Source organism: Drosophila miranda (assembly GCF_003369915.1).
Source record: "Drosophila miranda strain MSH22 chromosome Y unlocalized genomic scaffold, D.miranda_PacBio2.1 Contig_Y3_pilon, whole genome shotgun sequence".
Lineage (NCBI taxonomy): Eukaryota > Metazoa > Arthropoda > Insecta > Diptera > Drosophilidae > Drosophila > Drosophila miranda.
The window spans coordinates 9815855-9840138 of record NW_022881625.1 but is presented as its reverse complement, the minus strand read 5'-3'; the positions used below and the strand labels follow the sequence as shown (position 1 = coordinate 9840138).

Below are 24284 nucleotides of genomic sequence, written 5' to 3'. Positions count from 1 at the left end.
TTTGGTATCCACACTCCTAATATATCGGACCGAGACGAGTTTGTTTCAAAATTTCGCCACACCCCCTTCCGCCCCCGCAAAGGACGAAAATCTGGGGATATTCAAAAATCTCAGAGACTATTAAGGCTAGAGTAACCAAATTTGGTATCCGCACTCCTGTTAGATCTTACTATAAAACGTGTATCTCAAAATTTCGCCCCACCCTCTTCCGCCCACACAAAAAACTAAAATCTGTTGCATCCACAATATTGCACATTCGAGAAAACTAAAAACGCAGAATCATAGATAATGACCATATCTATCAGATTGCTGAATCTGGATCAGATCAAATCATTTTTATAGCCAATAGGAACAAATCAATTTGCAGTGGCTACGCAGCGCCCGACGTCACGCTCAGACTGATTTTCTGTCTCTCTCGCACGCACTCTTTGTCGTGTCGTTTAATATTAGCGGCGTCTGCCGGAGGAGAGCCATACTGACTTAGTATCGGGTATAACCGTAGAGTTGCGGTGTCCGCAGCTCACAACGTTCCCCCTCGTTTTTCTTGAGTTTTGCCATTTTTAAAGTTTATCAAACAAAATTTAGAACTGAACTGCGTAAAAGATACAATTTAGAAGAACTGAAAAAGCCGAAATGGAAACGAGTAGAAAAACGATGTTTCTTTTTTTGAACACCAAACGCTGGCACGGCCCTGTTCGATGCGATTCGGCTCTGATTGGTTCCGCTTCAGCTTGAGATCGGTCTGATTTGGCCAACTGATTTGGGGAAGCAGGAAAGCGCTCCCGATTTGCAATAACTAGTAATACACGCATATATATTATATATATGTAGGCAATGGTAAACGAAAGACAACTAGTATTCCCTGGGGTTGGTGGTGTGGTTGTGTTGCGCCCATGTCGAGCAATCGGAACCCAGATAGGACTATGCTGAGTTCCTTCGCTGGGGTGTGTGTTTGGTGTGGTGCTGGTTTTTGTACGAACATATTTGCTTTCTAACTTATTTCCCAAATTGATTTTGATATTCCTAAATTCCGGGATCCTAACTGAATCCCTCTCTCCACGTCAAGGTCCCTCAAGTGTGCTGCTGTAGGTGTCTATGTATGTGTTCCAGGTGAAATGTGTTGACATGTGTGAGTGTGTGCGTGTGGGATGGGCTACCACTGCACCGTTTCTATCTCCGGACTACGAACGCCGCTCAGTAGACAATGAGCAGGTTGTTCTCATTGAAGCCGGCGGAGTGTCCGGCGTTGCGTACAATGAAACAGGATCCATCGAAGTGCATGCGCTTCTCATTGCGACTACAAAGGACAGAACAGAACGGAAGTTAGCAGAGCAGGATGACGGGCGAGGGGGAGGAGGAGGGGGAGGTTGAGAGCATCGGTTTGACACTCACCGAACAAACAGATGCGAGGTCTGGCCCAGAGAGGCAGTGCAATGGATGCCAGGTGTGGTCAAAGTGGCCGATCCATTGCCGGGACTGGTGCGAATCAAGCACTTGTTGTCCACACGAGTGACCTTTACCAGACCATCGGCTGCCTGGGTGATGCGAAATCCGTTTATGTCATAGATCTCAGTGCCATCCTCGGTACAGGTGTAAGCTGAATTGGCAATCAGGTCATGGACTTCAGCCATATAAGAGGGACCATGCCGCGAGTCGCTGCGAGAAGTTCGGGAATTAAATCAAAATTAGCCAAATAAGAAGCGATGCAATTGGCCGGGGGGACTCACTCATAGAACACTGCCAGGGTGTAGTCCTTGGTCAGATCGGTGAAAGTGTCGGTTGTGGTGCGTGTCCCGGCTGTGTCCACCAGGTAGATGAGAGCGCACGCCTCGCTGGTGAAGCTCACACCCTTGTACCACATCTTGGCATAGCGACTAATGGGAAGATAATTCAAAGGATTCAAATATGCCACGTTGGGGTAAGGGCCATTCCCACTCACACAAAGTTATTGCCCTTCATGCCGTCGTAGGTGACTATTTCGACTTTAGCGCCGCTCTGCAAGATGCGTCCATTGGGGTGGATCAAAGCCGAGTTGCTGCAGTTGCGTGATAGAGCAACTGCCACCATGCTGCGCTGATTGAGCACGCGCACCGCCTTGTCCAGAGTCATGTCAATGCTGCCCCATGCAAAGAAAGGTATTAACATTAGGGGTCGGTCTTAAAGAAGAGCCAAGGGGCTGGGGGCGTCCACACTCACCGCACGCCATCGCGGAGGCGCAACTGGATGGTGCCGTTCGTCATGGCAATGGGTCCAGAGCCGGGACATGCCGGCGGTGTGTGGTTCTCGAGCTCGAAGTTGCGTGTGCTGCTCACGCGTGCCAAGGCGTATGGTGGAGGGGGCATTGGAGACGGCAACTGTTGGGAATTCTGAGATTGGGCATAGAATCGGCTAGATTTACAGATGTGCAGGAGCCCCTTACCAGGCAGTAGTTCTGCTCGTTGTCGAGGCCATAGGTGGGCGTGGCATTGTAGCGCCCTGTGAGTGCCTTGCCGTTGTGCGCCATTTTGCCAGCGTCTATTTCCTGCATATTCCCTGGCCCGTACTGGGGAGGGTTGGAAATGTGTATGCCCAGCAGTTGGACGTATGGACGGGCCGACTGACTGCCGACGGGGTAATTGGCGCAATCCTTGGAAATGCCGCTGGTGATGGTGTTGGTGCCAACGGTGGCGCTGCTAGCGAGACTGGAGCTGCTGCCGCGATCCATGTTGCCCACGGAGTCCGTGCCGGAGGACAGCGGGATGTTGCTCATGCGTTGGGACAGCTGCCCCCCAGTCATGCCGACACGCAAGCTTGCTTGCTAAGGGAGGGGGATGAGAGGGCGAGAGGTAGTAGCGGAAGTTAGATCCGGAAGGAAATGAAGAGGTGAGGAACTGAAAGTGACAGAAAATAATTGAATACCGGCAGGAGAGAAAACGACAGATACGAGAGAAAGTGTCAGCAGCGCAGAAATCGAATGACTTTGCAACTGTTGCTAACATTCTGTTAACGCATGCATATACATACATACATACATATATGTATTTACATACGTGTGTGCGTTTTTCCCAATTGGCATTTGATTTTTATAGAAATTAACCAAACTATTTTGAATCGTATTAGAAGAGAAGAGAAGAGGGGGGGAATAGAGAAGGAAAATTCGAATATTAAAGTCGGAAAGTAAGAGAGCAATGGTGGAAAAGAGCGAGACGGAAAATAAGGTCTGAAATAACAGGAGAGGGAAATGAGGTGATGTGGCAATGCTGCTGTTGCCGAGCTGTTAAGACTGCGCCGGCTGTTAACTCGCTGTTGATACCCTGCTAGCGCGATGATGCGGCAGTTTTGTAAAACAAAATGTCTGAAAATTGAAGAAACTTTCACGTTATTGCTTGGAATTATTGCACCCCGTTGGGTGGCTTGGTGGGCGAGCGCAAGATGTTGATTTTGTCGTTCATCTGAACACGCGACAAGAAGTCCTCGGCATTGAAGATCCCCACACGGGCGCCCTTCGGGCTGCTTACTTGCGAGACCGGCTCCTGCTGGGAAGTCTCGCAGTCCGATGACTGGCACTGCGCCTCCTTGGTGCTGACCTTGGGCTCAACGGACTTCGGCTCGGTGACCATTTTGATTTGGCAACTTTTTTCTTCTCGCTCTTTCTTTTCGTCAAGTGAGTTCACAAAACCGGCGTTTGTGTGTGCGTGCGTGTGTTCGTGTGTGCGGCAAATGCGACATTTTTCACTTTAAATATGTGTGAACTTACTTGAGAACACGCGCGTGCTAAATACAGTTTTAGAATATTTTGTTCGACACTTCTCACTACGACTCTGAGAGGAATTTTAATTTTTATATTTAATTTTCCACTTTACATGAGCTCCGCTCGCTGGCACAATTTTCGAAAGGATGACTGTTCGGATTTTCACACTGAAAGTCGTCGCCTGCTCAAACCGGAATTCAAAGTGAAAAGCAGAGCTGTCTCCCGATTATAATCGGAGCGATATTCAGGGCTGCATTTCAATGTTGTATGGATGTAGATCAGATACTAATTACTGTACATTTTCGTATTATTAATGGTACTCCGAGGCTTGAGTCTTGAGCTTCACAAAAAAATGGTTTACCAAATTACCAAATGGTTAAATGGTAAAATGTTTAATTCGTACACTGCTCATTTTCACCTTGTTCGATCCTTTCGGATTCCTGTAAAGAAAATTTACCAAATACAATTCGTTCACAGACTTGCATTGAAGCGCCGAACTGACGCTGATCTATCCACAAGCCTGGAAAAAAGTATTGACCCGTCATCGTTTTGGCCCAAAGTAACTTCCTTCTGGTCATGGCTATTTGTGGAATACTTCTGGCAGTCTTAATTTAATTTGGATCTCTTCCATAAACTGTGTGCACTGCAACTCTCTCTTCCCTAACTCCTCTCAAATCTGCTTTCCTATAGATTATTAATTGGTACTTTGTATCGTTGCCCAACTAGAAATGAATTTAAGTCAGCTTAAATGCATTTCCGTCGGCCTAATCCTATTTCACGCTTTTAGAGTCGGACAAATGAAGTTTGCCAGCATCAAAGTCAAGCAAAATCGAATTAAGCAATAGGCGCCGCTCCCAACAGCATCAAGCAGAAGCTTTAAAGCATATTAGAAAATTGAAAAGTCAGCCAAAAGAGTTGCACTTGGCCATGTAAAAGTACTGTGCTGTGTGCTCGATGGTGGCATAAAACTGAAAGTTTCAATTTTCTGAAGTGCTCGCCTTGGCTCGAGAAGGTTGCGAAATGCCAAGTGTCAGTGCCAAAGGAGGCGGCTAAGCACGGAGGGGCCTCATCTTGGTGGGTTACTGCTGATGCAGTGTATCGCATATCTGCTTCGTCAGTTGGAATTTCTGGCATCATCTTTACGTGAGGGTACACACTTGTGTCCTGGAATTTGCATGCAAAATATAATAGTGCTAGGTGCCCATTTATGTATGTACAAGCTAAGCTCTCTAAAGCGGACACATGGTTCCAGTAATTCAATCCGTACTATCCATATAGTGTAAGTAGCGAATGTGTACAGCTTTTGTTAGATGTTTGGTTCTACCCAAATTGTCGGATATGTGCGGATAATGCTGTTGACAAATTAGCCAAAATTTAGAATTTGGCAGGCCCTGAGGACGCCCTTGTGGCAATGAAAATTAGCTGAGACATCGCACGTCTGGTGTGTGGGGGAGTGTTATTGTTTTGCCACCTTGTAGTCTGGATCGTAGAGAACTATTGTCGAACGGTTCAGTTCAGTAGGCAACCCTGAACTTCTTGCGAATCGATTGACAACTATATCCCCTCGCCTGCTCACATGATTGATGCTGGCTTTCACTTTTTCGGCTAGAGCGCATTGACTTCCCCTGCATTTGGCCATCGCTGCCCACGCAGCATGGCACAGCGAATGTTCGCCTAAAAATTCTATCTCATTTTGCTTGTGACATATTTGAAATTTATTTTCGGTGCTGATGCTGCCACTTCGATGCTGTTGCTGTTGCAGCTGCATCTGCACCTCCGCCCACGCACTGCATTGACTCAGTTTGAGAGTGAAAATAAAAAAGAACAGTTGGCAAATACTGTATTTATAGAAAATGCAATATGCATGGAATCCGAATGAAATACGGAAACTCATTTGTAAAAAGCTACAATGCCTTGACCGGCTCCACCACCTCTTTTGTTGTCACTTACAGCAGCCGCAAGCGAACAAATTGGTTAGCCTCCTTTTATTTTTTTCCTTTCCTTTTTTTGGTAGTTCGAGTCCATATTTATGGTTCGTAAATATGAATGTGGGATTTTTGTCGAGCCATTACCAGTTGGACGGCCATTTACGGCAGGCAAAGGCAGAGAGGAAGCAGAATTGTGGTCTTTTTATACCCGATACTCAAAATGAGTATTGGGGTATATTAGATTTGTGGTAAAAGTGGATGTGTGTAACGTCCAGAAGGAATCGTTTCCGACCCCATAAAGTATATATATTCTTGATCAGCATCAATAGCCGAGTCGATTGAGCCCTGTCTGTCTGTCCGTCCGTCCGTCTGTCCGTCTGTCCGTCCCCTTCAGCGCCTAGTGCTCAAAGACTATAAGAGCTAGAGCAACGATGTATTGGATCCAGACTTCTGTGATATGTCACTGCTACAAAAATATTTCAAAACTTCGCCCCGCCCACTTCCGCCCCCACAAAGGACGAAAATCTGTGGCATCCACAATATTGCACATTCGAGAAAACTAAAATCGCAGAATCATAGATAATGACCATATCTATCAGATTGCTGAATCTGGATCAGATGGGATCATTTTTATAGCCAATTGGAACAAATCAATTTGCAGTGGCTACGCAGCGCCCGACGTCACGCTCAGACTGATTTTCTGTCTCTCTCGCACGCACTCTTTGTCGTGTCGTTTAATATTAGCGGCGTCTGCCGGAGGAGAGCCATACTGACTTAGTATCGGGTATAACCGTAGAGTTGCGGTGTCCGCAGCAACTCACAACGTTCCCCCTCGTTCTAGTTTGAATTGCTTGTTGATTATTTGCTTGCCACATTTTAATTAACTGGATTTCGTTTCGCAGAACGAATGTGTAACAGTAAGCTTTTGGCAGCGAGCACTGCTCTGAAATATTCTATCTATGCTCCAAGGGGATTTCATTTCCACTCGGTCGAATGCGAAATGTGGAAAAACTATTTTCGTCCACCCAAGAAAACTCATGAAAGTGTCAGTGAACTTTGGCGCAGACAAATCCGGCCGAGACGGACCCAGACGGCCAAGACCCAGACCACACAGGGTGTGGGTGTAGCTGTGGGTGTGAGGAGCATGTGACATTTTCAGAGCTGGGCCAACAAATGGGTTCAGCCTGGGTTTTGGGCAGCAAAACATTTTGGCCTTCCCCATCCATAAATTTCCAGATCGCAACTTTGCTCTTCGGATTGCTTCGAGTTTATTGTACGTACTTTGGCCCCAGCAAATACGAGTATTTGAAGCCTTTGGAACGTACCTCTTTTATCCGAAAGTTGGCCCATTGAAGAGGCCTGGACTGGCACCAGCTGTTCATTTCTGTTAGGCCGTTGCCAAGATGATTAGCGCAAATATTTTAAATTTCTGTTGGTCGGTCCACACCAAGAGTGCTGAGAGGCTTTACTTTGCGGCTTAATTAAACTCAATTAAAATCGTGTTGACACTTTTGTTATTCTTTATTCTGTAGTTGTTTTTGTTGGGGCGAAAGCAAATTAAAACTTCAAACTTGATAAGTGCCGAGTGCGAACAAAACATCTGCTCCATTATGGATTGTTTTACCTGAAGATTAGTTGGGAATCTCGATTGCAATTACTCCAGCGAATCTCATTGCCGGAGAGTGGTCCAACCACAGGAAATTTAATTGCTTTCGAGTGGGTTTCAATTACGCAAATTGCATTAGAATCCAAACATATAGTACTCTTAGCTGTATATTATTTATGAATCGGATCAAGCTATCGGCCTTGCCAGCTGTACCTAGCCCAAGTTTTGCCCCAATCGGTGTAGGAATTCCCTCTTGCTGCATCGCAAAACATCACCAAATGTCAGAAAAGGGGTCCATTCTTTATCCTCCAAGGCTGCCGCACTTTGACCTGCCTGCTCTACTCAGGTGGAGGCTGGTGTGATTGATTTGATTGCTGTCACCGACTGGGATGACAATCCATCCAATTCAATGAGCTACTCACTTTCGCCTCGAGTTTGTCCTGGGTCTTCCAGCTGTCCTTTGAAGTCCTCGTCAGAGGAATCGCTCCCGGGCGAAATGAAAGTCGTTTACATTTTTTATCAACTTTAAGTGGAAGATTATGGAGGGCACTTCGTGCTGGTTTTCGTACAACTTACCCCTGGGAACGTTTTCATAATTTTCTACCTCCAACATTGCCAATCATTTCCCATTAAATGTGCCGTGCCCCAGGACGGCTCCCAGGACCCCCAGGGCGGCGGAAGATGTGCATTTATCCATTACCGTTGACATTGCTGTCGACTCTCCTCTCCGCTCGAATCACCCGGTTAAAATGTAATTATCCTGCCTGGACTCGGCACTCCATGGCGTTGCATTCCACGTCTGAAATTCAGCCATGTCTTAATAGCCGGAAATCGATTTGACTTGCCCTATGCCCTGGCCAAATGCATGTGGAATGAACTCGTTCGGAGAGTTATGGCTGTGAATTCAAGTTAATTGAATATCTATAGACGTGCATGGTGCCGAAGCAGAGGGCCTCGCATAATTGTCGGCTCATTAAACGATAATGCAGGAAAATTGATGCCCGGCCTTTTTCCATTCCATTCCCCATTTTTGGGGGAAATTGAATTTCATAAACTTTCCGATGAAAAACAGGGTTGCGGGGGAGCCTCCCCAGGGAAGTTCCCAGCAGCAATTAGTGCGCTCTGTCTCGGGAGTGCCCGGCTTCGGAAGTGGCAGGAGCCCCGAGAAGCGGCAGGAACGTGGCCGAAGTCACCGACGTGCCGTGCCTTGCCGTGCCGTGCGTCAGCTGGGGAAAATCGAAACCAAAAAATTTGTTTATGCTTAGAATGCCAGCGGAATCGCTGGCAGGAGGTGGAGTGGGAGCTGGGAGCTGGGAGGCTTGGGGGCTTGGATGCTGGCAGGATGCGGCTCTCTCTGATGCCATTGACATCAGCAACACGGCCACGGCTGTTGTCATTCAAGTGTTCTAATCAATTCTGATTTAATTTTACGCCCAATTAAGTGTGAAAAGCTTTTGATGTTGCGCACACGTGTGCGAGCGGCAAATGGATGCAGACAAGGCCTCGCAGGGGCGCAGTCACACAAGCGTGAGCATTGAATATGCCACAGATACATATGTGGGGTCGGTCCTTTGCTCGCACGAGTCCCAGTTAGGCTCTCACACTTGAATAAAGCCATTACAGACATCAATATTTTGATCCTTCCCTGGTTGGGCTATTTGTACTTACCGCTGCTTCTGTATCCACGCTGTGGCTTCCGCACCCGCTCTCACTGCTCCACGCTTTCACACACTTTCCGTATGCATCTCTCTTTCTCTCTCTTTGTGTATCTCTAACCATGGAACAACTTTCTTCTTATGACAGAGACAGACGTGGCAGATAGTTCCGCCAAGACATTATCCAATAATCTTTATCAACAGCCACAGCCAGCGCTGTAGCATCCGCGCCGCGTGCCTACCTCCACCTCCAGCTCCAGGTTAAGTTTGTTGGAAACTTTAGTCTGCATGACAGTCGATCCGATATCCCTGTGAATTTGGATTTGTTTGCAGGTAACGACAAGGCTCAAGACATTTTACTAATTAAATATCAATGTACTTTTCCTTCCATTTGCCTAATTTACCGCTGTCAACAGCAAGACAAACAATATTGTAGTCCAAAAGAGTGTACACACTGGCCGCCCAGGGCTGTCACGCTACGATAAAATAAAAACAGCTGTGTCGTAAATGTGCGATTAAAAATTCAACGAAATATTTGTATCCCCGCGAAGCTTGGTTTTTGGAGATCAAAAAGGTCTTCCATATCCCGATGTCTCCGAAGATAGGGCTTATCCGAAGTCCCTTCAAAATGGAAGAGCGTAATCCGCTTTTACATTAAATCGGATTTAAATATAAACTCTATAGCGGCAGATATTCAAATTTATTTTCTTGGAAATCCTCACAGAAATTTAAATGATTAAATTCCAAGTGCTCTTAAAGATGGGAAACCGAACTAAACTGTCGTCTAGGGCCTGAAATTGTCCAACTCCTGATGGCACTTCAGGTGACGGCGTAAACGCCAAGCTCCGCCTGAGGGGGGCCAGGAGGGCCCATGGAGTGGGGCCATAAAACAAATTTGTTGTAAATTTACGATACCCCCGGCCATGTATGACAGAAGGTACATAAATACTCGAACACATAAAGGCACGGGGCAGGAGGCAGTCGACTTTTTCTTTCCACCAAGAAATTAGCAAAGGATGGAGGGGAGCGTAGGAAACGAAACGAGCTCCATTGCTGCACCATTCTTTTGGAGGAATAAATTAATTTATTGAATGAACAGATTGCATTTTAAATTTATTATACTTCCATAGTATTGATTTTGGGGCACATGAATTTCTCTTTACATGATAGAAAATTTAGGTGTTGGAGATTGACGTAAGGCTAATCACGTCAAGGTCCCTCAAGTGTGCTGCTGTAGGTGTCTATGTATATGTTCCAGGTGAAATGTGTTGACATGTGTGAGTGTGTGCGTGTGGGATGGGCTACCACTGCGCCGTTTCTATCTCCGGACTACGAACGCCGCTCAGTAGACAATGAGCAGGTTGTTCTCATTGAAGCCGGCGGAGTGTCCGGCGTTGCGTACAATGAAACAGGATCCATCGAAGAGAACAGAACAGAACGGAAGTTAGCAGAGCAGGATGACGGGCGAGGGGGAGGGGGAGGGGGAGGTTGAGAGCATCGGTTTGACACTCACCGAACAAACAGATGCGTCTGTCAGAGGTGTGGTCAAAGTGGCCGATCCATTGCCGGGACTGGTGCGAATCAAGCACTTGTTGTCCACACGAGTGACCTTTACCAGACCATCGGCTGCCTGGGTGATGCAAAATCCGTTTATGTCATAGATCTCAGTGCCATCCTCGGTACAGGTGTAAGCTGAATTGGCAATCACGTCATGGACTTCAGCCATATAAGAGGGACCATGGCGCGAGTCGCTGCGAGAAGTTCGTGAATTAAATCGAAATTAGCCAAATAAGAAGCGATGCAATTGGCCGGGGGGACTCACTCATAGAACACTGCCAGGGTGTAGTCCTTGGTCAGATCGGTGAAAGTGTCGGTTGTGGTGCGCGTCCTGGCTGTGTCCACCAGGTAGATGAGAGCGCACGCCTCGCTGGTGAAGCTCACACCCTTGTACCACATCTTGGCATAGCGACTGTAATGGGAAGATAATTCAAAGGATTCTAATATGCCACGTTGGGGTAAGGGCCATTCCCACTCACACAAAGTTATTGCCCTTCATGCCGTCGTAGGTGACTATTTCGACTTTAGCGCCGCTCTGCAAGATGCGTCCATTGGGGTGGATCAAAGCCGAGTTGCTGCAGTTGCGTGATAGAGCAACTGCCACCATGCTGCGCTGATTGAGCACGCGCACCGCCTTGTCCAGAGTCATGTCAATGCTGCCCCATGCAAAGAAAGGTATTAACATTAGGGGTCGGTCTTAAAGAAGAGCCAAGGGGCTGGGGGCGTCCACACTCACCGCACGCCATCGCGGAGGCGCAACTGGATGGTGCCGTTCGTCATGGCAATGGGTCCAGAGCCGGGACATGCCGGCGGTGTGTGGTTCTCGAGCTCGAAGTTGCGTGTGCTGCTCACGCGTGCCAAGGCGTTGGTGGAGGGGGCATTGGAGACGGCAACTGTTGGGAATTCTGAGATTGAGCATTGAATCGGCTAGATTTACAGATATGCAGGAGCCCCTTACCAGGCAGTAGTTCTGCTTGTTGTCGAAGCCATAGGTGGGCGTGGCATTGTAGCGCCCTGTGAGTGCCTTGCCGTTGTGCGCCATTTTGCAAGCGTCTATTTCCTGCATATTCACTGGCCCGTACTGGGGAGGGTTGGAAATGTGTATGCCCGGCAGTTGGACGTATGGACGGGCCGACTGACTGCCGACGGGGTAATTGGCGCACTCCTTGGAGATGCCGCTGGTGATGGTGTTGGTGCCAACGGTGGCGCTGCTAGCGAGACTGGAGCTGCTGCCGCGATCCATGTGGCCCACGGAGTCCGTGCCGGAGGACAGCGAGATGTTGCTCATGCGTTGGGACAGCTGCCCCCAGTCATGCCGACACGCAAGCTTGCTTGCTAAGGGAGGGGGGATGAGAAGGCGAGAGGTAGTAGCGGAAGTTAGATCCGGAAGGAAATGAAGAGGTGAGGAAGTGAAAGTGCCAGAAAATAATTGAATACCGGCAGGAGAGAAAACGACAGATACGAGAGAAAGTGTCAGCAGCGCAGAAATCGAATGACTTTGCAACTGTTGCTAACATTCTCTCGACATTCTGTTAACGCATACATATATGTATTTACATACGTGTGTGCGTTTTTCCCAATTTGCATTTGATTTTTATAGAAATTAACCAAACTATTTTGAATAGTATTAGAAGAGAAGAGAAGAGGGGGGGAATAGAGAAGGAAAATTCGAATATTAAAGTCGGAAAGTAAGAGAGCAATGGTGGAAAAGAGCGAGACGGAAAATAAGGTCTGAAATAACAGGAGAGGGCAATGAGGTGATGTGGCAATGCTGCTGTTGCCGAGCTGTTAAGACTGCGGCGGCTGTTAGCTCGCTGTTGATACCCTGCTAGCGCGATGATGCGGCAGTTTTGTAAAACAAAATGTCTGAAAATTGAAGAAACTTTCACGTTATTGCTTGGAATTTCACTTACCGGCGATGGGTTGTTGGTGTAGACGGAGCGCTGGCGCACCCCGTTGGGCGGCTTGGTGGGCGAGCGCAAGATGTTGTTGATTTTGTCGTTCATCTGAGCACGCGACAAGAAGTCCTCGGCATTGAAGATCCTCACACGGGCGCCCTTCGTGCTGCTTACTTGCGAGACCGGCTCCTGCTGGGAAGTCTCGCAGTCCGATGACTGGCACTGCGCCTCCTTGGTGCTGACCTTGGGCTCAACGGACTTCGGCTCGGTGACCATTTTGATTTGGCACCTTTTTTCTTCCCGCTCTTTCTTTTCGTCAAGTGAGTTCACAAAACCGGCGTTTGTGTGTGCGTGCGTGTGTTCGTGTGTGCGGCAAATGCGACATTTTTCACTTTAAATATGTGTGAACTTACTTGAGAACACGCGCGTGCTAAATACAGTTTTAGAATATTTTGTTCGACACTTCTCACTACGACTCTGAGAGGAATTTTAATTTTTATATTTAATTTTCCACTTTACATGAGCTCCGCTCGCTGGCACAATTTTCGAAAGGATGACTGTTCGGATTTTCACACTGAAAGTCGTCGCCTGCTCAAACCGGAATTCAAAGTGAAAAGCAGAGCTGTCTCCCGATTATAATCGGAGCGATATTCAGGGCTGCATTTCAATGTTGTATGGATGTAGATCAGATACTAATTACTCCGTGGCTTGAGTCTTGAGCTTCACAAAAAAATGGTTTACCAAATTACCAAATGGTTAAATGGTAAAATGTTTAATTCGTACACTGCTCATTTTCACCTAGTTCGATCCTTTCGGTTCCTGTAAAGAAAATTTACCAAATACAATTCGTTCACAGACTTGCATTAAGGCGCCGCACTGACGCTGATCTATCCACAAGCCTGGAAAAAAGTATTGACCCGTCATCGTTTTGGCCCAAAGTAACTTCATTCTGGTCATGGCTATTTGTGGAATACTTTTGGCAGTCTTAATTTAATTTGGATCTCTTCCATAAGCTGCGTGCACTGCAACTCTCTCTTCCCTAACTCCTCTCAAATCTGATTTACTATACATTATTAATTGGTACTTTGTATCGTTGCCCAACTAGAAATGGATTTAAGTCAGCTTGAATGCATTTCCGTCGGCCTAATCCTATTTCACGCTTTTAGAGTACGACAAATGAAGTTTGCCAGCATCAAAGTCAAGCAAAATCGAATTAAGCAATAGGCGCCGCTCCCAACAGCATCAAGCAGAAGCTTTAAAGCATATTAGAAAATTGAAAAGTCAGCCAAAAGAGTTGCACTTGGCCATGTAAAAGTACTGTGCTGTGTGCTCGATGGTGGCATAAAACTGAAAGTTTCAATTTTCTGAAGTGCTCGCCTTGGCTCGAGAAGGTTGCGAAATGCCAAGTGTCAGTGCCAAAGCACGGAGGAGCCTCATCTTGGTGGGTTACTGCTGATGCAGTGTATCGCATATCTGCTTCGTCAGTTGGAATTTCTGGCATCATCTTTATGTGAGGGTACACACTTGTGTCCTGGAATTTGCATGCAAAATATAATAGTGCTAGGTGCCCATTTATGTATGTACAAGCTAAGCTCTCTATAGCGGACACATGGTTCCAGTAATTCAATCCGTACTATCCATACAGTGTAAGTAGCGAATGTGTACAGCTTTTGTTAGATGTTTGGTTCTACCCAAATTGTGGGATATGTGCGGATAATGCTGGGGGGCTGTTGACAAATTAGCCAAAATTTAGAATTTGGCAGGCCCTGAAGGACGCCCGTCCGCGCTTGTGGCAATGAAAATTAGCTGAGACATCGCACGTCTGGTGTGTGGGGGAGTGTTATTTTTTTGCCACCTTGTAGTCTGGATCGTAGAGAACTATTGTCGAACGGTTCAGTTCAGTAGGCAACCCTGAACTTCTTGCGAATCGATTGGCAACTATATCCCCTCGCCTGCTCACATGATTGATGCTGGCTTTCACTTTTTCGGCTAGAGCGCATTGACTTCCCCTGCATTTGGCCATCGCTGCCCACGCAGCATGGCACAGCGAATATTCGCCTTAAAATTCTATCTCATTTTGCTTGTGACATATTTGAAATTTATTTTCGGTGCTGATGCTGCCACCCCGATGCTGTTGCTGTTGCTGTTGCTGTTTCAGCTGCATCTGCACCTCCGCCCACGCACTGCATTGACTCAGTTTGAGAGTGAAAATAAAAAAGAACAGTTGGCAAATACTGTATTTATAGAAAATGCAATATGCATGGAATCCGACTGAAATACGGAAACTCATTTGTAAAAAGCTACAATGCCTTGACCGGCTCCACCACCTCTTTTGTTGTCACTTACAGCAGCCGCAAGCGAACAAATTGGTTTACCTCCTTTTATTTTTTTCCTTTCCTTTTTTTGGTAGTACGAGTCCATATTTATGGTTCGTAAATATGAATGTGGGATTTTTGTCGAGCCATTACCAATTGGACGGCCATTTACGGCAGGCAAAGGCAGAGAGGAAGCAGAATTGTGGTCTTTTTCTAGTTTGAATTGCTTGTTGATTATTTGCTGCCACATTTTAATTAACTGGATTTCGTTTCGCAGAATGAATGTGTAACAGTAAGCTTTTGGCAGCGAGCACTGCTCTGAAATATTCTATCTATGCTCCAAGGGGATTTCATTTCCACTCGGTCGAATGCGAAATGTGGAAAAACTATTTTCGTCGACCCAAGAAAACTCATGAAAGTGTCAGTGAACTTTGGCGCAGACAAATCCGGCCGAGACGGACCCAGACGGCCAAGACCCAGACCACACAGGGTGTGGGTGTAGCTGTGGGTGTGAGGAGCATGTGACATTTTCAGAGCTGGGCCAACAAATGGGTTCAGCCTGGGTTTTGGGCAGCAAAACATTTTGGCCTTCGCCATCCATAAATTTCCAGATCGCAACTTTGCTCTTCGGATTGCTTCGAGTTTGTTGTACGTACTTTGGTCCCAGCAAATACGAGTATTTGAAGCCTTTGGAACGTACCTCTTTTATCCGAAAGTTGGCCCATTGAAGAGGCCTGGACTGGCACCAGCTGTTCATTTCTGTTAGGCCGTTGCCAAGTGGATAAGCGCAAATATTTTAAATTTCTGTTGGTCGGTCCACAGACAAGAGTGCTGAGAGGCTTTACTTTGCGGCTTAATTAAACTCAATTAAAATCGTGTTGACACTTTTGTTATTCTGTATTCTGTAGTTGTTTTTGTTGGGGCGAAAGCAAATTAAAACTTCAAACTTGATAAATGCCGAGTGCGAACAAAACTTCTGCTCCATTATGGATTGTTTTACCTGAAGATTAGTTGGGAATCTCGATTGCAATTACTCCAACGAATCTCATTGCCGGAGAGTGGTCCAACCACAGGAAATTTAATTGCTTTCGAGTGGGTTTCAATTACGCAAATTGCATTAGACATCACCACGCACGGATTACCAATGAATCCAAACATATAGTACTCTTAGCTGTATATTATTTATGAATCGGATCAAGCTATCGGCCTTGCCAGCTGTACCTAGCCCAAGTTTTGCCCCAATCGGTGTAGGAATTCCCTCTTGCTGCATCGCAAAACATCACCAAATGTCAGAAAAGGGGTCAATTCTTTATCCTCCAAGGCTGCCGCACTTTGACCTGCCTGCTCTACTCAGGTGGAGGCTGGTGTGATTGATTTGATTGCTGTCACCGACTGGGATGACAATACATCCAATTCAATGAGCTACTCACTTTCGCCTCGAGTTTGTCCTGGGTCTTCCAGCTGTCCTTTGAAGTCCTCGTCAGAGGAATCGCTCCCGGGCGAAATGAAAGTCGTTTACATTTTTTATCAACTTTAAGTGGAAGATTATGGAGGGCACTTCGTGCTGGTTTTCGTACAACTTACCCCTGGGAACGTTTTCATAATTTTCTACCTCCAACATTGCCAATCATTTCCCATTAAATGTGCCGTGCCCAGGACGGCTCCCAGGACCCCCAGGGCGGCGGAAGATGTGCATTTATCCATTACCGTTTACGTTGCTGTCGACTCTCCTCTCCGCTCGAATCACCCGGTTAAAATGTAATTATCTCGCCTGGACTCGGCACTCCATGGCGTTGCATTCCACGTCTGAAATTCAGCCATGTCTTAATAGCCGGAAATCGAGTTGACTTGTCCTATGCCCTGGCCAAATGCATGTGGAATGAACTCGTTCGGAGAGTTATGGCTGTGAATTCAAGTTAATTGAATATCTATAGACGTGCATGGTGCCGAAGCAGAGGGGCCTCGCATAATTGTCGGCTCATTAAACGATAATGCAGGAAAATTGATGCCCGGCCTTTTTCCATTCCATTCCCCATTTTTGGGGGAAATTGAATTTCATAAACTTTCCGATGAAAAACAGGGTTGCGGGGGAGCCTCCCCAGGGAAGTTCCCAGCAGCAATTAGTGCGCTCTGTCTCGGGAGTGCCCGGCTTCGGAAGTGGCAGGAGCCCCGAGAAGCGGCAGGAACGTGGCCGAAGTCACCGACGTGCCGTGCCTTGCCGTGCCGTGCGTCAGCTGGGGAAAATCGAAACCAAAAAATTTGTTTATGCTTAGAATACCAGCGGAATCGCTGGCAGGAGGTGGAGTGGGAGCTGGGAGCTGGGAGGCTTGGGGGCTTGGATGCTGGCAGGATGCGGCTCTCTATGATGCCATTGACATCAGCAACACGGCCACGGCTGTTGTCATTAAAGTGTTCTACTCAATTCTGATTTAATTTTACGCCCAATTAAGTGTGAAAAGCTTTTGATGTTGCGCACACGTGTGCGAGCGGCAAATGGATGCAGACAAGGACTCGCAAGGGCGCAGTCACACAAGCGTGAGCATTGAATATGCCACAGATACATATGTGGGGTCGGTCCTTTGCTCGCACGAGTCCCAGTTAGGCTCTCACACTTGAATAAAGCCATTCCAGACATCAATATTTTGATCCTTCCCTGGTTGGGCTATTTGTACTTACCGCTGCTTCTGTATCCACGCTGTGGCTTCCGCACCCGCTCTCACTGCTCCACGCTTTCACACACTTTCCGTATGCATCTCTCTTTCTCTCTCTTTGTGTATCTCTAACCATGGAACAACTTTCTTCTTATGACAGAGACAGACGTGGCAGATAGTTCCGCCAAGACATTATCCAATAATCTTTATCAACAGCCACAGCCAGCGCTGTAGCATCCGCGCCGCGTGCCTACCTCCACCTCCAGCTCCAGGTTAAGTTTGTTGGAAACTTTAGTCTGCATGACAGTCGATCCGATATCCCTGTGCATTTGGATTTGTTTGCAGGTAACGACAAGGCTCAAGACATTTTACTAATTAAATATCAATGTACTTTTCCTTCCATTTGCCTAATTTACCGCTGTCAACAGCAAGACAAACAATATTGTAGTCCAAAAGAGTGTACACACTGGCCGCCCAGGGCTGTCACGCTACGATAAAATAAAAACAGCTGTGTCGTAAATGTGCGATTAAAAATTCAACGAAATATTTGTATCCCCGCGAAGCTTGGTTTTTGGAGATCAAAAAGGTCTTCCATATCCCGATGTCTCCGAAGATAGGGCTTATCCGAAGTCCCTTCAAAATGGAAGAGCGTAATCCGCTTTTACATTAAATCGGATTTAAATATAAACTCTATAGCGGTAGATATTCAAATTTATTTTCTTGGAAATCCTCACAGAAATTTAAATGATTAAATTCCAAGTGCTCTTAAAGATGGGAAACCCAACCAAACTGTCGTCTAGGGCCTGAAATTGTCCAACTCCTGATGGCACTTCAGGTGACGGCGTAAACGCCAAGCTCCGCCTGAGGGGGGCCAGGAGGGCCCATGGAGTGGGGCCATAAAACAATTTTGTTGTAAATTTACGATACCCCCGGCCATGTATGACCGAAGGTACATAAATACTCGAACACATAAAGGCACGGGGCAGGAGGCAGTCGACATTTTCTTTCCACCATGAAATTAGCAAAGGATGGAGGGTAGGAAACGAAACGAGCTCCATTGCTCCACCACTCTTTTGGAGGAATAAATTAATTTATTGAATGAACAGATTGCATTTTAAATTTATTATACTTCCATAGTATTGATTTTGGGGCACATGAATTTCTCTTTACATGATAGAAAATTTAGGTGTTGGAGATTGACGTAAGGCTAATCCCGGTTTTTCACACTGGGCTTAACTTTGTATTATAATTGGACATCCCATCGTATTTATGTATATATTAAGGTTATGTTTTGTGTTTGTATGGGGGTTTCTTTCATTGTCCTCCTCACAGGACAAGTGTCTTTTAATCAAATTACAATTGGGGTTAATTTAATAAACTCTCACTTTCTACCTTTCACAGGATCTGTTCTATCTTTCATGTGTGTCCTGTGGCTGTTTTAACTGTGGCTGGCGCTGTGCCACTTGCAAATAATTCACTTTCTTTTGCCTCTTGTAAAGAGTGTGCGGTGTGTGTGATTATGGGTTAAGTGTTTGTATGCTACGGGTGTGGATGAACATTATTGGATTGCATTGAAAGAACTGGTAGCTTAGAAATAATGTATCGGCACTTGCGTTACGTTGCCTAAACGTAACGCCCAAGAGAACTAGTCCTCTGATCTACTATAATTGTTGAATACACGTTGCTTAATCAGACGCACCAACTGTGCATAATTTTGTAAATTTTTTTTTGGGAGATATTTCTTTAAACTTTTTTTTTCTTGAGTTTTGCCATTTTTAAAGTCTATCAAACAAAATTTAGAACTGAACTGCGTAAAAGAAACAACAGGTGGAAACTTTGATAAACGCTTGAATACCAGAACAGTTTGCTGGCTGCCAGCTAAATGCCTAGCAACGGCTTATCATATTTAATACACTGAAATTCCGTTCAGACACTGCATTTCCTTTGAACTCCACTGACTGCTGGCTCTTTATGGGGAAATTGACAACGCACCAGTGACCTCTACTGATTCCAATCTGCGTCCAAGAGTTGCAGAAAGAGCAGTCGAGAGGAGGATAGAACGGATACCAAGGTCACTATGGACATTCAGCTCATCATATCACAGGCCACTGCCCTCTCTTTTCAGAGGAAACTCAACTTATTTCGATAGAATTATCCCTTTACCCTCCACACAACACACTTTACCACCACTAAGGTTGCGAATTCCCAGGGGTGGCCATATACCGAGCAATCATTTTAATGCCCTTCCACTCGCTGCTCCTCAATAAAAGAGCAAAGAAATAAAATAAACTTTAAGGACCGCAAACAAACGCTGAAACAGCTGATAATCATGATTTATGGGAAATGAGTAGCGAGGTGGCAGGCCAATGACAGCAGTCGACTCGAGGCAGGAACGTCCTGTTGTCATGGAACGAATGCTTTGGTCAAACCAGAAAAGAGGCCAATAAACACGGCCATAAAAACACCCACTCCAGCACCCTTGGCTTTTCATCAGATCAGGGAAATGTAGGAACGAAAGAATGAATGTGGGGAAGCCATTGTAAACGAAATCATTTTCTGGCTTTGCTATATAAAAAACTTTTTTGCAGATTCATCATTGTTGGACGAGGATATGTGTGTGGTGTGTGGAGTGTGGAGCGTGGCGTGTGGCGTGTGGCCTGGTGTGCTTTGGTCCGCTTCGAAAGCAATTTGCCAGCCAGCCATAGAAGCAATTATTTTCTCATATTACGTATACGCAACGCGTGCCCAATGCGCTGCTAACAAATTTATTCTTTCATTAGAAGACAAACAACCGCTTTCCATTACGCTGCTGCCGTTTCTTATTAAAACTCAAACAGAAGCGAGAGACCAGCTGCAGAAGCCATCGCAAATTGCGCGCCCAGCTTTATTTACAAAATTCTCATTAAAAGCCAGAAAACTGTACGCCCATTTAGCTTGAGAGTGGGTCCAAGAGTCCTAGAGTCCTGCCAAGTGTTCCGAAAAGCATTGCCGGCCTGGACAGTAGTATCTCCTCCAGCTCGAATTTGCATTCATATTAAACATTGCTCGGTCTTAAGCTGATTATGTGCAGAAATACATGTAGCACTTAAATCACCTGTAATTGATTTCTACCCTCCATTCGCACTCCATCACTCATACGCAGCGTTTCCCCTGGCAGCCCTGTAAACCCTCAACACGACCGCTGACAGGTAAATAATCACAATCACAATCAAAATGGTCATCATCGTGATGAGCAGCCTCGCAATTACCCCCCACAGCTCCACGGATTCTCCCCAGCTTCCGCCCACATGTTGATCATCGATTATTTCCCATTGGTTTTAATTGATGTCTGCTTCCGCAGACCGATAATGATTATGTTTATGATGAAGCCACTAATTTAAAATGCGGCGAAAACAAAGCCACCGTACCTGGCCAGCTAATAAATCAAAATCGAAGTTTTCATGGGGATGCCATTTTCAAGAGTTCCGGTGGAACGGAAGCATTATTTGTGTTCATGGCTGAATTATTTAATTGAAAATGCGATTGAGTGGCCTGCAGTTATCCAATTGAATGCCGTTTTTTATGTTGTACATTACAGAAGCCAGGCAATTAAATTCAGGGCATGCTCCGCATGATTCCCTCCCGTAGTTTGTGACCTCGCAGGGTCGCGAGGCCGCTATCCGACGATCGTCTAAGCGTCCCCGGTGACGCCTGTTGCTGTCTCGCCTGATCCCCGTAGTTCCCTGGGTCCCGAAGGGGCTGTCCGGCGATTGCCGAGGCCCTCTCGGCGATACCTGCCCTGTATGAAAAGACTTTCGCAGTAATGTTTAGCCCGATAGCGTCCCGTGAGTGCTATCCGGCGATTGCCTAAGCACTCTCGGCGATACACGTCGGTATTCTCGTACTCGTAGTAATTCTTAGTTCGGCGGTGTCCCGTAAGTGCCGTCCGGCGATAGCCTAGGTACTCTCGGCGATGCTTGTCGGTATTTCCGCATAGCAAAGTTCCCCTTTCCGCGTCGTAGTAATTCTTAGGCCGACAGGGTCCCGTAAGTACCGTCCGGCGATAGCCTAGGTACTATCGGCGATACTTGTCGGTATTCCCGCATAGGAAAGTCCCCCTTCCCGCTTCGTAGTAACTCTCAGGCCGGCAGGGTCCCGTAAGTACTGTCCGGCGGTAGCCTAGGTACTCTCGGCGACACCTGTCGGTATTATCGCATAGTAAAGACCTCCGTATTGATTCTGAGTTCGGTGGGGTCCTGAAGGCGCTATTCCGCTATTCGGCGATAACCGGAGTGCTCTCGGTGAAACCAACTGCCACGTCCCACGCTACGATCGCTCCCGTTCGCGGGACTGCTGCCCCGTCCCCCATCGTCGGTCCGAAATACGGAGTCCCGGCAAATTATAAACATTACTGTAATTTCGACCCTGGAGTAGACTGAGATATGTACCCCAGCCCAGGATCGCTTCCTTACAGATGGCGCCCGAGCAGGGACTCCGGGATTCCGTTATGTTTTGGGGCGCTAAGTGGAACAGTCGATCAGAAGAAAGAGTAGCAGGGGGAATCGGGACTGTACCATGCGCAAGCACGGCCAGTCGGAATCATTAGGACAAGAATAGCTGTATATCTCTGTAAAAAAACCGCACGTGAGGTCGCCCATTATTCACGTACAGCCGAGGCTGGCTTCCCTAACCTCCCTAGCAATAGCGTCAGCACGTGGCCGCTGCGCCCACATGAGGAGGAGAGCGCCGCGGCGAGGCGGCAGAGAAAGAGAACCGAGCCAAGGCTGGGCAGAAATCACTAGAGAGAGAGCGACATGTACGCGGCGAGCAGCGCGTCGTGGGCGGTAGAGGCCGAGCGAGCGTCGGAATCCTCCCAAAGACCAACCAGCCCGGCTATATATTTCGTACTCAGACCCAGAAGAGGATAGTCAACGCCCGGCCCTCAGCGAGAAGAGTCAATGCCCGGCCCTCAGCACGAGCAGTCATTCGATGCCCGGTCTTCAGCGCGATCATTCAATGCCCGGCCTACAAAACAATAGCCGATAGTCAACGCCCGGCCCTCAGCGAGAAGAGTCAATGCCCGGCCCTCAGCGCGAGCAGTCAACGCCCGGTCTTCAGCGCGATCATTCAAGGCCCGCCCTACAAAACGATAGCGGAGAGTAAACGCCCGGCCTTAAAAGTGATCAGTCAGCGTTCAGCCATCAACACGGGACGAGATCCAACGCTTAAATCAACGAACCCAGCACGACCAGGACCACAAGGACAATTCCAAGGACAACGATAGCAAGGACTATCGACCAGGACCCCAAGCAGCAAGGACGCCAAGGACGATTCCACTGGACAACCGTGTTAACCGTACATACGCCGTGCTTCCGTGACTAGCCCCAAGGACTCCGGTGTTCAGTGCGTGACCTAAGAAAAGATTCTACCGGAGGCTCAATACGTGATACTACCGTCGGAAACGCGAAAGACCTCGAAGTGCCAGTTCGACCACCGTGCTTCGACATGGGGGTACAGTGGATTTCGTATCGGCGCAAGGACGAATTGCAGGCCATCGCCGCCGAATTCGGCCTCGGTGAAACCGGGACAGTGGACGAACTGCGCAGCCGGATCTCGGCCTTTATCTCGCGCGGTGAGCATCCGACTGGGATCGAAAAACGGATCAACAAGCTCGGAATGGTCTTCGACAGCGCGCCCAGCCCGAGAAGCCCGAGGAACACGTCCCCGTCGCCGGGACCGAGTCAGCGAGAGCGGAAGGAAGGGATCTGTGCGGAGCAGCCTCTATCTATCATAATTCCCGAGCTCCCGCGCGCAGCTCACGGCGACTCTGGCCGGCTTGAAACCACGACTGACCGGCGACATGGTGACAATCACTACCAGCACCGCTTCCCCGAGGAAGCCGGAACTTCGCAACCCGGAAGGGAAGAAATTTCCTTCGCCGCCCTGGCCGATAAGCTGCGCAATTGGGGTCTGAAGTTCGACGGACACTCGGATGCGCTGGCTTTCATCGAACGGTTGGAAGAAAGGGTCGACTCATATGGCGGAAGCCCAGCACAACTGCCGCGAGCCATCTCCGGGCTACTAACTGGCAAGGCAGAAGGATGGTTTAGGACGTTCCAGATGCAAGGCAAGCCATGGACCGAGTTCCGGAAGGAGTTCTTGGAGTTCTTCCTACCCCCGCGATACTTTCAGCGCTTGGAAGATACGATCCGCTCCCGTCGCCAACGACCCCGAGAAGCCTTTCAGGACTACTTGATCGACCTCCGACTCATGATGCAACGAGCTTAGTATACTCCAGACAGGACAGGATCTACGAGAACCTTCGGCCGGATACCAACTGTTCACCCGTAGACATGAGTTCGAGACGTTGCGAGAACTGACCCAATTGATAGTAGCGTACGAGACAACGCGGGACCGCGAACAAACCCACCCAGCTAACGACCGCCCAAATACGAAAGCCAGAACGCCATCATACCAAGGACCCGGATTATCCACCCCACAGCATGCTCCTACAGACGACACCGGGCCCTCCCGGAGCGCCGAGACGGCAAGCCGCGTAGTGACCCAGGATGGAGACCGGAAGGTCATTTCAGCAGTTCATGCAGGAATCGGCGAGTGCTATTCTGTTGGGAGTGTGGCCGCCGCGGCATCCGGACGATCGACTGCTGTAGGCTATCCGAGTCGGGAAACGGGCCGAGTCTCCGCTCGTCAGGGAACCGATCGGAGACATACCTCCAGGGCCCCCAGGATTAACTCAGCAAAGGAGGTGACGCAAGCAGTTTCGGTCAAGGTACGTCTGGATCAACAGGAAACCCTGGGTATTCTATTAGTCCTACCCATGGTAGTGGACGACATCATACTGGGGCTCGATTTCCTTTGCGGCGTCCAGGCCATAATACAATGCGGACGAGCGTACTTGCAGTTGACCCAGCGGGCGATCCGGGAAACCAACCCGATCATCACAT

The 24284-nt window shown here is 47.7% G+C and overlaps 2 protein-coding genes across 5 annotated transcripts; both read right to left on the bottom strand.

Moving 5' to 3' along the window:
* Window positions 1-805: 805 nt before the first annotated feature.
* On the bottom strand, window positions 806-12787 carry LOC117185894. Of its 3 annotated transcripts, XM_033399205.1 has the most exons (8): window positions 12390-12786; window positions 2420-2797; window positions 2197-2366; window positions 1940-2116; window positions 1728-1874; window positions 1435-1656; window positions 1393-1403; window positions 806-1297 (listed from the first exon to the last, which is right to left on the bottom strand). In XM_033399205.1, exons 1-8 carry the CDS (start codon window positions 12648-12650, stop codon window positions 1182-1184), a joined length of 1482 nt encoding a protein of 493 aa, XP_033255096.1. In that variant the 5' UTR covers window positions 12651-12786; the 3' UTR covers window positions 806-1181. The 3 variants fall into 3 exon arrangements, with proteins under 3 accessions (XP_033255096.1, XP_033255095.1, XP_033255094.1); XM_033399204.1 differs by having other exon boundaries at window positions 1393-1656; window positions 2197-2354; window positions 12390-12787; XM_033399203.1 differs by having other exon boundaries at window positions 1393-1656.
* LOC117194696 lies at window positions 11234-11772 on the bottom strand. Of its 2 annotated transcripts, none has more exons than XM_033399206.1 (2): window positions 11435-11772; window positions 11234-11381 (listed from the first exon to the last, which is right to left on the bottom strand). In XM_033399206.1, exons 1-2 carry the CDS (start codon window positions 11762-11764, stop codon window positions 11325-11327), a joined length of 387 nt encoding a protein of 128 aa, XP_033255097.1. In that variant the 5' UTR covers window positions 11765-11772; the 3' UTR covers window positions 11234-11324. The 2 variants fall into 2 exon arrangements, with proteins under 2 accessions (XP_033255097.1, XP_033255098.1); XM_033399207.1 differs by having other exon boundaries at window positions 11234-11369.
* Window positions 12788-24284: the final 11497 nt, after the last annotated feature.